Below are 13918 nucleotides of genomic sequence, written 5' to 3' on the forward strand. Positions count from 1 at the left end.
TTATCCAAGTCAGTTTAGTATCATCCATTTAGTTTATTTCGATTTTTATAATTTAATTGAATCTATATTTTGATAAATTATTTCTTGGTAATCTATTATATCTTAGCAAAAAGGAAAGCAAAGGGAACACTGGGAAATTTGGGGTGAACGTGGAGAACACTGTTCAAATAGACACGCTGGAAAGTATCCTTGAAATATTTCATTTTATTGTTGATAATATATGTAGATCTTGCTCCTAGCTGCAATACATGCTCGTAATCCAAAAGTAGTATTACTACTTTGTTCTTTATGTACAGCGCTTTATTCAATTACTTTAATTTGTTATATATATTTTTTTTACTTTACTTTTGCCCTCCACTTTCATCTCACTACTCGTCGTTCAGTCTTGTCGTAATATAGTACTTATGAAGCAGCACGGTACACACACGAAAACTCCTTTTAAATTCTGAAATCCCATTTGCTTTTTTTTTTTTTTTTTTAATACAAACACCACAAAGCCTCGTATATTATCCTATATTAGATAAAAAGCCGAGACGCCTTCGAGCGATCATATATTTTCTCTCGGACAAAAATGTGGAAAGTGAAAATTTTTACCTTTAAAGTTAATGCAAAAATCATCACTTTCACGTTTCCACACGAAGCAAAAAAATTACATGATCATTGTCAAGAGCAACAGCGGCATAAAACGCATAAAATGCTTTCTGCACTGAAAATCATTAGTGCTTCTACAAGCGGTGGTATATCTTTTCTCTCACGAGACTATATAATTTATATTAAATTGAATATATTTAAACGTTTATCAGAGAAACAAAATTTTTCCAAAATTTTGCACATTATATTAATTGAGCTATCGTTCTTTTGATGTTAATTTTTACTTTATTCATTTGATGTAAGCTAATAATTTTTAACACCTAAAAAAATTGCACTATTTATAGTGTCTAATTTATAATATTTAATGCTTATTCAAAGTGAAGCCCAAACATTGACGGGTGAAGCTCGTGCTCCTTCATACTATTTCTGATACACTCACGCACGCATACCTAGGGCTATACAAACAACTGCTATTTACTTCACAGTACAGTTTAATAAAAAGAATTCGAATACGAATGTAACGGAAACACATATCGACATATGTATTAAGTATGTATATATAAAGGCGTATCGTATCACGGTAATTAAAATCAGGATATTATTCCTTTAATATAAAAAAAAAAAACCAAAAAAAAACAAAAGAGAATGGATAAGGAAAACTACGCATTATTAACGTATCTCGTTACAAGAGGCTGCGAATTCAGCGCACGGATATTTGACGTGTGGTTTCAACAGTATACATATACTGATCGGAATTTTTATCTTTATTCTCATTCCGTGCTGCAGTGTTTATGAAAAATCAAAAACGATTCTTGCTGTCAGTTAAAAGTGGAGCGTCATACAGATACCAATGCAGATCTCATGATTTAATTATGTTAATTTATTAGAGAGAGAAATAGAGAGTATTTGCCCTTGTGAAACGGAGCACGTTGCTTCGAAATCATCACCCACCCTGTTTAGTTTTGAACCGCCTTGCGATACGTATCTTTTTTTATTTTCTAATATTGCCGCACATGGGCGTGATAACTTTACAAATGTATAAACTATATTTTTGTTTTTCCTCTTAACATGTGTCACAGCCCTCGTGGCTATAGAACACAAAGTACAACTACATAGACTCGCGATAAGATCATCGAGTCCGTTAAAACGGAGAATCAAATAAAAAAAATCAGTTTAACGATTTAAAAAAAGAGGGATAGGGGAGAAAAGGAAACCTCACGCGGAAACTCGCCTTACATGCTAAGATAACCGCGAGCCTGACTTCGTCTGCGGCCGACAAGGTATGCGATCAATACGATTACCACCAAGCCCGCCAGTGCACAGCCCACTGTTATGGGAACAATATCAGGAGTGTCGAACGAACAATCCTTGGCTAAAACAATAGATAAAAAGGACAAATAAGTTTCCTAGATACGATATCAATATATAAAAAATATAACGTGTTACGAACGATAAGATAAAATGTTGGACACCCACCTAGGCCGAAAGTAGTAGAGTTATCACCTCGGAAAGCTTGAAACTGTAAATTGGTTACTTTCAGAAGTCCTACAGTTACATTTTTACCCTCAAGAGTCAAATTTAATTGCTGTTCTTTGATACATCTGTACGAGTTGCTTAATCCAGTTTTGAAAGACGGTGCAACATGTACCAGAGTCACCGTCTTATCTAAAGAGGAATAAAAGTTTGTCTATTAGAGAAAAAACTCAAGATCAAAGTGCAACTTAATTTACGCAAGATAAGCACATACTTGATTTAACATTCGGGAATTCTGTGGCTGCCAGAGAGATCTCAAAGTGATGAAGAGAGTAATATTTTTCTGTCTCATTCTTCACGAAATGAATCGTGAAGTTATTCATGGCGGTGTTGTTTTGCAATTTCCACGACAACGTCAAGTTCTGCTCGGTTTTTCCACATTTTCCTGTAGTTACATTACTGCTGAGGGGTATGTCCATCGCCTTGTGAATCGTCTATAAATCAAGTTGATAATTTGAACATGGCAAATTTTAATACAAGAATATGATAAAGATAACAAAATGTAAACGCTCAAAAATTAAAGACGTTAATGAGACAATAAATAAATAGGCTCCAAACAGTTGGTGCTTCAACACAAAGGCTTGCAACATTACTATAACAATTTTTTTTTGCAATATTCAGCTATTTTGCAACAATTTTTCAAAAATATCGTGAAAAAATAACCTATGTTTCACTCGTGAGTAATACACGCAATCACTACTAAATAAACATGGTGGAATTCTATATTTCTCATAAAAAAAAAACACTAAAAAAATTCTATATTTCTCATTAAAAAAAAAAAACACTAAATAAAATAAAAGACATGCAGCAGCATTAATTTTTCACCTACATTTTAACAAAATAGTTCTTTGAAAAAAATAAGACTTTAAAATTGAGTTTAAAAAAAAGTAAATAAAATGTATTTTAACAGTAAAATTGTTAGTTTTTTAAGATCAAAATACAGAGATATACAATATTCCTAAAAGTTATGTGTTAATATAATGGCATCTACCATATTATCAAAAATATCAAAACATATTATAATATTGTTGCATTGCAATATTTCTAAAGATGAATATTTTACCATTACTAAAAAATTGCAGCAATATTTTGCAATATCCTTGCAATGTCACAGTCACAATATATTTAAAATGTTGTAGGAATCTTTCTATTATATGGAAAGCTAAAAAATTAATTTGGGAAAAGCTTCTTTAGAGAAAGAATTTTCTTCCCATACTTATGTTTTTTTGAAAAAACAGTTGCTCATTACTTACTGTGCCAGCTTTCTAGAGCCCATTTATTGTTACTAATAACAATTAAGACTTCATTCAATTAAAATTTAAAAAATTTTTTATAATACGTCAAATTATCTAATAATAATTTTTATGTAATATTCATGCAAAAAAAATAGTGTAAACTCAATTTTTGTATGCTTACCACATTATCAACATTGGTAAAGGAAAAATTGAATTGCACAGCCATTTGAACAATTATGCACAACGTATTGTTCTCTGCAAATGACCATCTCCCGCTACTCGGTGGAGGAAGCGGCGTTGTCGGTGCTGGCGTTGTCGGTGCTAGCGTTGTCGGTGCTGGCGTTGTCGGTGCTGGTGTTGTAGGAGCAGCAGTGCTTGTGTTAGGAGCTGTCGTAGAGGTTATAGGTGGGGGTGGGGGTGGCTTAGTCGAAGGCTTCTTGGGTGGTGGGGTTGTCTCTATTGGAGTTGGCTCAGGGGTTGAAGCTGCATTCAAAGTTAGAGTTGATGTCGATTTATCATCTGGCTTTGAACCCACATTCGTACTTGAAGATATAGACAAGTTTGGATCCTTTATCTCTACAGTTGATTTCATATGTTCATTTAAGCCAGTTGGATTGGAATTGGTTGCAGTCCCCAGGTCAGCTGTTAAAATTACATTCATGATTATATTTGTTATTCAGGGTAATCCAGAGACTCTCTCAGAGTCTCGCGTCAATAGATCTTTCAGGCAGAGTTTTAAAAAAATAGAATCTAAAAATAAACCAATATTACATTCTCCGTTTTTAAAGCCAAGGTATGTCCTAACAGTCTTTAGTAATTTCAAAAATATGCAGGCCATCTCAAATATACGTTAAACGTTTATTCGTATACGTAACATTAATTAAATATTTCATATGTTTTTTGTACATTTCAATTATTCATGTCGCCAATATGGTTTCGGAGAAATCGTGCGAAGAAAAAGAATCGCTAAACAAAGGGGAGCAAAGTTCAAACAAAAGAAGAATAGAGATAAAAACCTGACTGCAATTTTACATCGTGTAATATTCCCTACAATAATTTTGAACTGACGCGGCGAGATGGATTTAGAGATAGAGGCGTCGTCGGGACCGATTAGGTCTGCGACAAGGCTTTTTTTTCCCCCCCCCCCAGGCACGCGATAATCCTTATCGCACAAAACATAATACGCGATCTCTGGCATCCTCCTACTAGGGACGCGACGCGCAACGTTATCTCGCGCCTTACACCGACCGATCGTTTTTTGTTTTTGAAACGCATGAGCCTTCGGTGTCGAATCGCGGGAGCGTGGCGCGACCAACGGCAATTCAGGGGAGAGGTCGGAACGAGTACGGCCGCACTCGAGTTACTATCGAGAAACAAAAGAATCCAGGGAGTTCAAGGAAGGTTTCGATTGTCTGTCTCATCATGGCGCTTCCGGCGACGATTCGGAATGCGTAATTGATCCCTTTGAGACGGCCGCGAGCCCGATTTTAGATCTCCCTCTCCGTTCCCTCTCATATCCTTCGGCACGGCGAGATCAACGCGAGGTCACTGACGACAACAACACGACGACGGCGACGACGAAGGGGTCGCATCGACGTCGCGACGAGTTCCTGGTGTGACCAGCTGCCCGCGTCGCGCATTAATGTCCCGAGTCACGTCGCAGATCCTACCTGACATGATCGTCGCGACCCAGCACAGAAGCAGCAGAGGTCTCAGCATGGCGTCGAACGTTCGAGGCAGTTCGAGGAAGTCGTATCGCGACACTACAAATACGTTCGCACGAGCAGGTCGGAGCGGTCCAGGAAAATGAGGAAACGATGGAGGCTCGAGAAAGGCCGGGTGCACTGCTGCCATCTGTTCCGATCCTGGTGTTCACGGCAGAGGGCGGGAAGAAGGGAGGAGCAATGGCGGTACATTTGAATCAGAACACGAGAGTGACGTGACCCGGAAAAAATGAGTGGAAGAAATTGTCGGGAATTTCCGTGTCATGATCACGCAGAATGACTCATTCGCGAAATAATCGAAGTGATGAATTATTTACTAGTCGCAGCGCGAATTTGAAAGCACCAGATGTTAGACCAATACATACGTATATAGAAAAATTTTAGTTTTAAATAAAATTCATTGTTTCATATACATATAAGTAAGAATATGAAATTTTCTTGAACAACTTGTAATGGTAAATAAATATTCAAGAAACAAAATTTTTTTATATTAGCAAATTGTTTAAGATTCAATTTTTTTCAAGATTTCATGTTTTTGCTTATGTGTGAAGCAATGAATTGTTAATATACTAATTTTTTTTATTTAAATAAAACAAGAAATAAGTTTCTTAATGGAATCTTGATGCTTAAAAATATTTTCATATCAATTATTAACCTTTAACGGTCACTGTAGATCTGTGTAACTCAAAAGTTACAGCTAAATTTTTCATGTTATTTTAATATTGTATTTCTGTCGCCATATATTGATAGTTCTATATTCCCTTTATGTGAATATGCTGTCTGGAACGCGTTTATTTTCGTCAATCTATTTTCTCAAAAATTATTCTCTTATAGCTCAAAATGTACACTATGACATTTGATTTTTCTTGAAGTGCTATAGTTGTGAAGAACATACTCTAAAATTGTTTTTAATATTAAAAATTTAAAAAGTTCTGATTTTTTAAGTGAAAAAATTTGTTATTTTTTTTACGTTTCTTTTAGTTTCAGTAACTTTTTACTATTTTTGTTGAGACTCTGCTGCTTCAATTAAAAATTTAATATGAAATTAATTCACATTTTACACTATTTGAAGACTGTTCAGTAATTTTTTTTACTTAAAATAATCAGTAGTTTAAGCACGACAATCGTTTAATATTAGTTGGGATCATCAGTTTTGATCCCATGTGACCATTAGTAATACCTTACTGAAGTGACCGTTAAGAGTTAAATACTGCTAAGTTACTAATTATTAAATATATTTTTCAGTTCTATAAACTGCGGGCAATCGTAAACTGAAGCTATTAATAATTTCTCAAATTAATTTGATTGTCAAATTTAATATGATGTCACAAGTATTTTGAAAAAACTGTAAAAAAATCTATTACAAAAAATATCACCCCAATTAGAATATTTTTTATAATAAGTTCTTTACAGTTTTTTAAAATGATTGATTCAATTAATTGGTGCACAATAAAAATCAGTCGTTTCTTACAACACGATGAAATCGAGAATTCAGTAGAATATGTTTCAATGTTAATTGTAAAGAAAACAAAACTCGTAAATTCATATCGTAATAAAATCAATAATAAAATTAGTATTTTTATAAAATTATACATTATCACATTATCTTGTATTGAATGAAGAATATCGTTCTCCCCTTGTTAAAATAATTAACGAAGCTCCTCTTACTGCTTCTAACAAGAGTTTGTAACACAGACTAATATACACATCTGTATATATGTTATGTACATCTGATTTCCATGATAATCACATGAAAAGTCGGATTTTGCTAAACGACACAAGACATTATTTACAATAGTCACTTTATAACAAAGCCCAGGAGTTCAGGGCACAAAGATGTAGTGTGAGACATCATTGGTATCTTCCATGACTTTGGATTGAAGTAGTTTGATCTCCAGCCTCAGCTTCTCTCTCTCCATCTCCTGTTTCTTTATTTCATTCGAGTAGCAATTGATCTGCAACTTCAACTTGTCCTTCTTCAGTTTCAGCATCTCGGTTTCGTGATACAGCTTCCCCTTCTCGGCGCGCAGTACCGCAAGCTGCTCTTGAAGCAGCTGATGACTCGTTTCGTCGGACAATACAGCCTCGGACGTTTCCGCGTCCGGTGTCTTCATCGTTGAGACCGGCTTAATCACTAAGTTTGTCTCGCTCTCGGGTCCACTATCTGGTTCTGTTTCCATAGAAGCACTCTCCTTCATAATCCAAATTCTCGAATCTGTCTCTTGGAAGCTGCCAGTTGACTTCGGTGATTGTGGAAGCGTCAAAGGGTCGCTTTGCGATTTGTCATTAGAAGAAATAGACGATTCTTTCGTAATTTTCTCGATAGTAGTGGTGGAGGAGGTAATTGTTTCTATGTCTAGAACTGAAGTATGTAAGCTTTAGTTAACAAGTCAGTCGCTCGTATTTTCAAAATATCATAGAAAGAGTGAAAGGTTGATAACAATATGCACTGATTCTTGTTGCCTCACGAGAATAGTTTAAATTTATTGGCAAAAAAATTAAATTGTCAAATGTGATCAAGTAATGACATACAATAAATGTTTGTTGTGATCTCAAAAAATAATAATTGACTTGTGTTCGATCCATTAATAAGTGTCGCAACTTATATTGTATGCTCGAGATATAAACAGCATACCATTTTATACATTAACAGTTCAGTATTTATTACTCAAACTCCGCAAACTACTAATTTTTATAACTTTTCTGTTTGACATGTTAAGTTTTGATGTAAACCTTTTTATGACTTTGACACAACCATTTTTCCTATTTATATATTTATACTTATTTAAATGTACACATAATTTATTTACTCTCAATGTTATAAATTATTAATATTGCTAAGAAAAATCAAGAAAGTCGAAACGTTCAGTTTATTTAATGGTTAAACAAAAATAAATTTTATTTAAAAAGAGTACATCTTTTTGCTCGGTCTTATCGATCTTTCACTCTTTTTATAATTGTATGTAAACTTTTCTTTGACAACCTTTATGCAATATATAAAACTATTAATTAGTATACAAATTAAATTACCACGCGGCTTCGGCGATTGGCTATCGTCTACCGTGTGCGACAGGTGATTGTCACAGTAGCTATTGAATTCCCTTTCATCGACGAAAACAGAACCGTCCGCATTAACGATAGACTCGACTATCACCGACGGATCGCCGTTCTCCATTACCAGCTCGCCCACTATTTCTCCGTCGGTCGCTATTATATCGCCCTCACTGTTCGCTCTCAACAATTCACCCTCGTTTGTGTCAATTTCATCGACTACCTCTTCTTGCGTCAATTGACCGCTATAAGAGTCTTCGCCATCGTTTGCTTCGTTCACTTCTAACTCTGTTGTCAATGGCTAAAACAAGAAAATTCTTTCATATATAAAGGAACATTCACATTATGTTAATTATGCAATGTGTTCTTTAAGGCAAAAATGTGAAGTAAAGATTTTTATCATTAAAAATTAATGGAGAAATTTTTTATGTTTAAGAATAAGACTCCTATTTTTCCGTTTCTAATGTGAATATTCCCTGATACAAGTAAATAGAAGCTAATATAAGTAAAAAGAAAATTAATATAAATCTTACGTCTTGATTCCAGGCAGATTCCTGTTCCTTCTTCATTCTTTTTATAGTCTGCGCCATTTCGTCTTCAGATTCGGAATACATTTTTCTATTAATACCTCTTGCCTGCATCTTTTCGATATTACGAATCTTTTCAAATAACTGATATGCTCGTTCTATTGGGATTTCTCTTTTTTGTTTATTAGCTGCCGCTATGTTAAACAAATCCTTGGATCGCAACACCTTATTGGTACGCAATCGCACGTACTCTTTCAATCTCTTACGATCAATGTGCAATTGCATGAGATCTTGGACTTCTTGTTTGATTTCACCACAGAGTTTCCTCTCCTGAGGAAGTTTCTTAAATAGATCCTGTTTCACAAAATATTATTTTTAAAATCTATTACATTACTTTGAATAAAAAATCATAATATAGGATATTAAAATTCATGATTCAAAAATAAAACAAAAAGATCTATTCAACTTTCACAATTTATTTTCGCATGTAAGATAATTTTTTTCAATTATTTTAGTCATAAGAGGATATTTTGTTCATAATATAATGAAGCAAATTACTAAAATGTACCTCTGAGATTTCATGATTGTGCTCATTATTAACACTAGTTACTTCCAGCTTTGTGCCATCTTTAGATGCTCTGACCATAATGTGAGCAGGACAATTTGTTCGTATGGACCTATAACACAATAATAACTATAATTAAAAGAATGATTGTGATTCAAAAACTTTGCAGTCAGATTACAACAAATATTTTGATCCTGGATGTGGATCCTCAGTGTCACAATATATTGTCTATGAATAAAGAAATTTCTCAAAAGTTTATGATCTCTCCTCCTAATCAATTAGGAAGTAGTCATGACAATAAGTCAATTATAATATCAAGTCAAATGTAATGATCCATATGGTTTGAATTTTTGAATAAACCAATGGACAACAGTGAATTAGTACAAGTCAAGATGTGAAAAATATGAAAAATATCAGCAATGTAAGTAATTTCAATACTGTGGCATGTAATAATTGAATTATAAATTTAAGTTTGTATTAGTAGAGAAAAGTAATTTAAAAAATGGACTTATGGTAAAGGAAGGGAGGTCGAGTCACAGACAAACAGTTACAAGAATACAATAATTCTGATGAAAGAGAGAAATATATAAATATTTCTCTCTCCAATTACTAACATTCTTTCATTAATTATAAAATTATTTTGAGAACTGATAAATTAATGAGTAAGGCCTTGCTCATTGGATATTAATACAAAAGATAACATAACTTATTATTTATCTATGTTTATTGAGAAAACTGATTCCAAAATTAATTCTTGTTGCTAATATCTAATATTCCATTGTGTAAGACCTAAAATCAAGATAATAATAAATTATATAATTAATAAATATTAATATTAATAAATTATATGTAATAATGTACAAATAAGAAATACATTGTGTCAAAGCTAAACAAACGTTAGACTAATATATCATAAAAGAAACTCCAGTATAGTAACTTTAATTCTCTTTTAACAAATAATACAAAACTGTACCAATTAAAATAACATTTATACACATTTTGTTATCTAACTTGACTCAAGTGATACATAAGAAGTACATTGTGTCAAAGCTAGGCAAATGTTAATAAAGCAGTGATTGAGGACTCACTGAGATTGTCTCCTGCCAGCACCGCGTGGAAGAAACTTTTGACCACCATAAATACACGCATATTTGACGGAATAATACTTCAATCGTTCGCTGATGGGCCGTGCAGTTTTCATATGAGCCCCACTTACAGTTCTGCTGTCTCGCCTCCAGTAATGGACCAAAGTATGCTTCGAGACTCTGTCCAACTTTTGCTCTAGCTCCTCATAGCTGTCAAACATCTCCCCTAGGTGGAAGGTCACATCGTCGATGTCCCCAACACTCACATCCATTGTAAAAATAGCAGTTAACAATCTATGATCAGAAAAAAGAATTAGCTGGTCGTTGATCCTAATAAGGATCCGTGATTTTCCTTTTGTTAGAGCGAATCAAATTTTTACCGTCATCATCGTGGCACGTGATCTGTTTGCTTCTCGAGAGAATACAATTTCTAAAGTTTAGCTCGAAGGTCGCGATTAAAAGAGAGATTAACATCAACAAAAGCGTCGTCGTCGTCGTCGTCGTCGTCGTCGACGTTCGCTTGACCAAGGCTCCGACTCGGCAATGTACGAGCGCGGTGCGACCGTTGACATCGCTCACCGGGAGTCAAGGCTGGCTCGGCCGGGAGTGAGGTTATATTATCGTCTTGACGATTGGCGTGGCAGAAGCCACGTCGGGAACCGTGAACACAGACAGACCGAGATTTCTCGGCTTGGCGGGCAACCGGGTGAGCAGGCAACCGGGTCTTTCCGGCGGATTTGCCGCAACGCGGCGACGTGCCGCGATTGCGACGGGTAAAATAGCGTACGGCGATTCGTTGAAGGTTCGGGATACGTACCGTGAGCCGATGACGTTGCCATATTTTTTGAAGCCGGACGTTCAGAGATCGGGACTTTTCGAGGCTGCCGAAGTCTGGACCTGTCCGTGAATATCCTGAAACGGATGTATCGGAGAGGTAGCGGTTGTTGCCTCATGAAATGTCGCGCGACGTGATTTTTTTGAACCTTCGCGTCGTCAGACGATCGCGTGCAATCGCAGACTGGAGGAAGCTTTCGGAACGCGCGATGCGATCTTGTGAAATTGCCGTTATCGTTCGCCGTATCATGGCAATATTATAATCTTGCCGATCACGGCACGCAATGTTGCGCGCTGCAACGTTTGCAGCGACACGAAATGTATATCTAGGATATTTGCCAAATTTGACAAGGTTGCGGCAATGTGTTGCAGTAAAGTTTCGAAAACGCGCGGCAATGAACTTGCGATCTGAAGTGCGATGTCGCGCACAGGGTCGTGCCGCGTATTTCAAAATTACGTCTACACGCCGGGTTTTTTTTACGTAATATGTGACTTTTACACGAACTTGTTTTTCATTTAGCATTGTTCTTTTTGCTAGGACTCCAGCAATCACGTAAAATATATAAACTAATTGTAAATTAGATAATATAGAGCACAATTAAAAAAAATATTGAGTTTTAATATCGTTAATATATCTAATATTATTAATAAAAATATATAATATTAAAAATTTAAAAGTTAAGAAAAATGATACATCAAATTTTCTAATGAAGATGGATGCAATGTAAAGAAGAGCTCCAAAATTACTTTTATTCTTCAGGAAAAATATTGCTAGTAACTGATTACTTCAGAATTTTTGATAAATTTCTTTTATTATATGTGTAAGAAAAGATACCTATTAAACTCTTACCATATTAATCAGTATATTAACAGTAGCATTTTGTTTTTTTTATGAGATTAATTCTTGCAATGTAGCAATTTGTTTTTGAAGTCTTGCTAGCATTTTTTGAGCATTTAAACACCTTATTCGACTGCGTTTCTTTCGATCCTCTTCTTTAATAAAATTGATTACCCTTCTTGCATTTTTTGGTGAACTAACATTACTAATATTAATTTCTATTATATATCTATATAGGCTGTGCAAACAACCGTTTTTTTTTTTATAAGCTATTCGCATAGCGCGTAGCACTTTGTACGATGATATAATCGCCGTTTCAATTTTAAAGTCGTTTAATATTTCAAAACCTGATGGACCGGGGACTCTTCTGTAGGGGTTCCCATACCTCAGCCGAGGGGTGTCAGTTTTAGGGCATCGGCAACTCGCCCTTTGCCCTCTTCTGTTAGCACCACGAGGAGGTAGAAGAAGGACTTGCTAGGAAAGTGCTTTATGCGTCGTGCATGCCACACGTGCCTTTTAGAGTTTTTATGTTATGCACGTTATGCATCTCTCTGCAAGAAGCACAACCTCTGAGGTTGGGGGGCAAAACGCTCACTAGCCTTTTGCCCCCCAATATTCCAAGCTATCTAAAAAATTATTTTTGATGCCTTATGATACAACAATTTAAAATATATCAATTGATAAAACACATGATTGGATCTGATTTTTAATACATTGTTAAAGAAGATTAAAGAACCTGAAAGCGACCACGCTGCCACGTTGGCTTTTTTCCGTAAAGCTTAGTGCAGTGGTTAACAATGGTCAGTAGTGCAATCTGCACGTTGCATGCAACGAGCGGCAAGGCAAGCGTCGAACAGTAGACTTCGTTGATTGGCTGTTGCTTGCTCAAAATTCAACAGCGTTGGATTTTGAGCAAGCAACAGCCAATCAACAAAGTGTACTGCTTGACGCTTGCCTTGCACTCTTGCAGCTTCCTGCGTGCAGTCTGCGCAGTAGGCTTATGACAATAATATTTATTATAAATATTGTGTGCAGTTTGGGTTAATTATATTATTTGTAATATATATATATATATATATATATATATATATATATATATATATATATATATATATATATATAGTTAATTTTGAGCATTATATATATATATATATATAATGCTCAAAATTAACTTTTAACTTAATTTAATTAGTTAATCTAGTTAAATGAATTTTGTTAGAGTATTATCTAGTTATTATTAAGTAAATATTATTGCCTTTATGTAGAAAAAAAAAGAGATAAGAAAAATACAGTCATACTCAAAGCAGTAGCAGTAGAGAAAATTTATTTTTTGCAATTTATCTCCATCAATTTTGGTGAACGTCTCGTAGAGAAGTTGTACGAGTTTCTGATCTAGCTACGCGCATATCTGCGTCCACCCGCGACCACCCGCGACACACAGTGGCCTGCACGGGTCGTTGTCGGGAAACTCGCGTGAACTCGCGTGTGTGGAGTGCGGAGCATTTCCAAGAATTTACTAGACAGTAAACTTCAGAACCCCACGCGCCGTCCAGCCTCGTCGCATTCTGTGTACGGGGACCGAAAGAGAGTGGTCGATAACATCGCATCGCCGCACGCGCTCTGCACAAATACAACAGCGTCCAGCGCCTATGATATCGACGGCAGCAGCAGCAGCAGTATAATATCAGCTAGTATCAAGATTTCGCGAGCGGCGAGACTCGAAGATCCATGAAGATCCGATCCGTCCGCTTCATTCGACCCGATTCAGCTTGATTCAGCTTCGCTCGCGGCCTGACTCCAGAAACTCTGAATTTCTTTCCAGTCCTATCACACTCTACCACTCGTGTTCGTCGTCCTGAGCGTTCGCTCGTCCGCAGAGGGTGCGGATATCTTCGTTAATCTTGGACGCGCGCGCGTGGCTTCCTTCATCGACGG

The 13918-nt window shown here is 35.7% G+C and overlaps 2 protein-coding genes across 5 annotated transcripts; both read right to left on the minus strand.

Moving 5' to 3' along the window:
* Positions 1–184: 184 nt before the first annotated feature.
* Positions 185–5228, minus strand: LOC105204104 (lysosome-associated membrane glycoprotein 1). Of its 2 annotated transcripts, XM_011173165.3 has the most exons (6): positions 5030–5228; positions 3713–4001; positions 3541–3682; positions 2339–2558; positions 2068–2256; positions 185–1963 (listed from the first exon to the last, which is right to left on the minus strand). In XM_011173165.3, the coding sequence occupies exons 1-6, from the start codon at positions 5211–5213 to the stop codon at positions 1824–1826; spliced, it is 1164 nt and encodes a 387-aa protein (XP_011171467.1). In that variant the 5' UTR covers positions 5214–5228; the 3' UTR covers positions 185–1823. The 2 variants fall into 2 exon arrangements, with proteins under 2 accessions (XP_011171467.1, XP_011171466.1); XM_011173164.3 differs by having other exon boundaries at positions 3541–4001.
* A 1396-nt stretch (positions 5229–6624) lies between these two features.
* LOC105204106 lies at positions 6625–11392 on the minus strand. 3 transcript variants are annotated; one of them, XM_011173167.3, is made up of 6 exons: positions 11129–11392; positions 10315–10605; positions 9230–9338; positions 8668–9015; positions 8114–8435; positions 6625–7445 (listed from the first exon to the last, which is right to left on the minus strand). In XM_011173167.3, exons 2-6 carry the CDS (start codon positions 10581–10583, stop codon positions 6907–6909), a joined length of 1587 nt encoding a protein of 528 aa, XP_011171469.2. In that variant the 5' UTR covers positions 10584–10605; positions 11129–11392; the 3' UTR covers positions 6625–6906. The 3 variants fall into 3 exon arrangements, with proteins under 3 accessions (XP_011171469.2, XP_011171468.2, XP_025994393.2); XM_011173166.3 differs by lacking the exon at positions 11129–11392 and adding an exon at positions 10692–11112; XM_026138608.2 differs by lacking the exon at positions 11129–11392 and having other exon boundaries at positions 10443–10566.
* Positions 11393–13918: the final 2526 nt, after the last annotated feature.

This window comes from Solenopsis invicta, chromosome 6, assembly GCF_016802725.1.
Source record: "Solenopsis invicta isolate M01_SB chromosome 6, UNIL_Sinv_3.0, whole genome shotgun sequence".
NCBI classification, from domain to species: domain Eukaryota; kingdom Metazoa; phylum Arthropoda; class Insecta; order Hymenoptera; family Formicidae; genus Solenopsis; species Solenopsis invicta.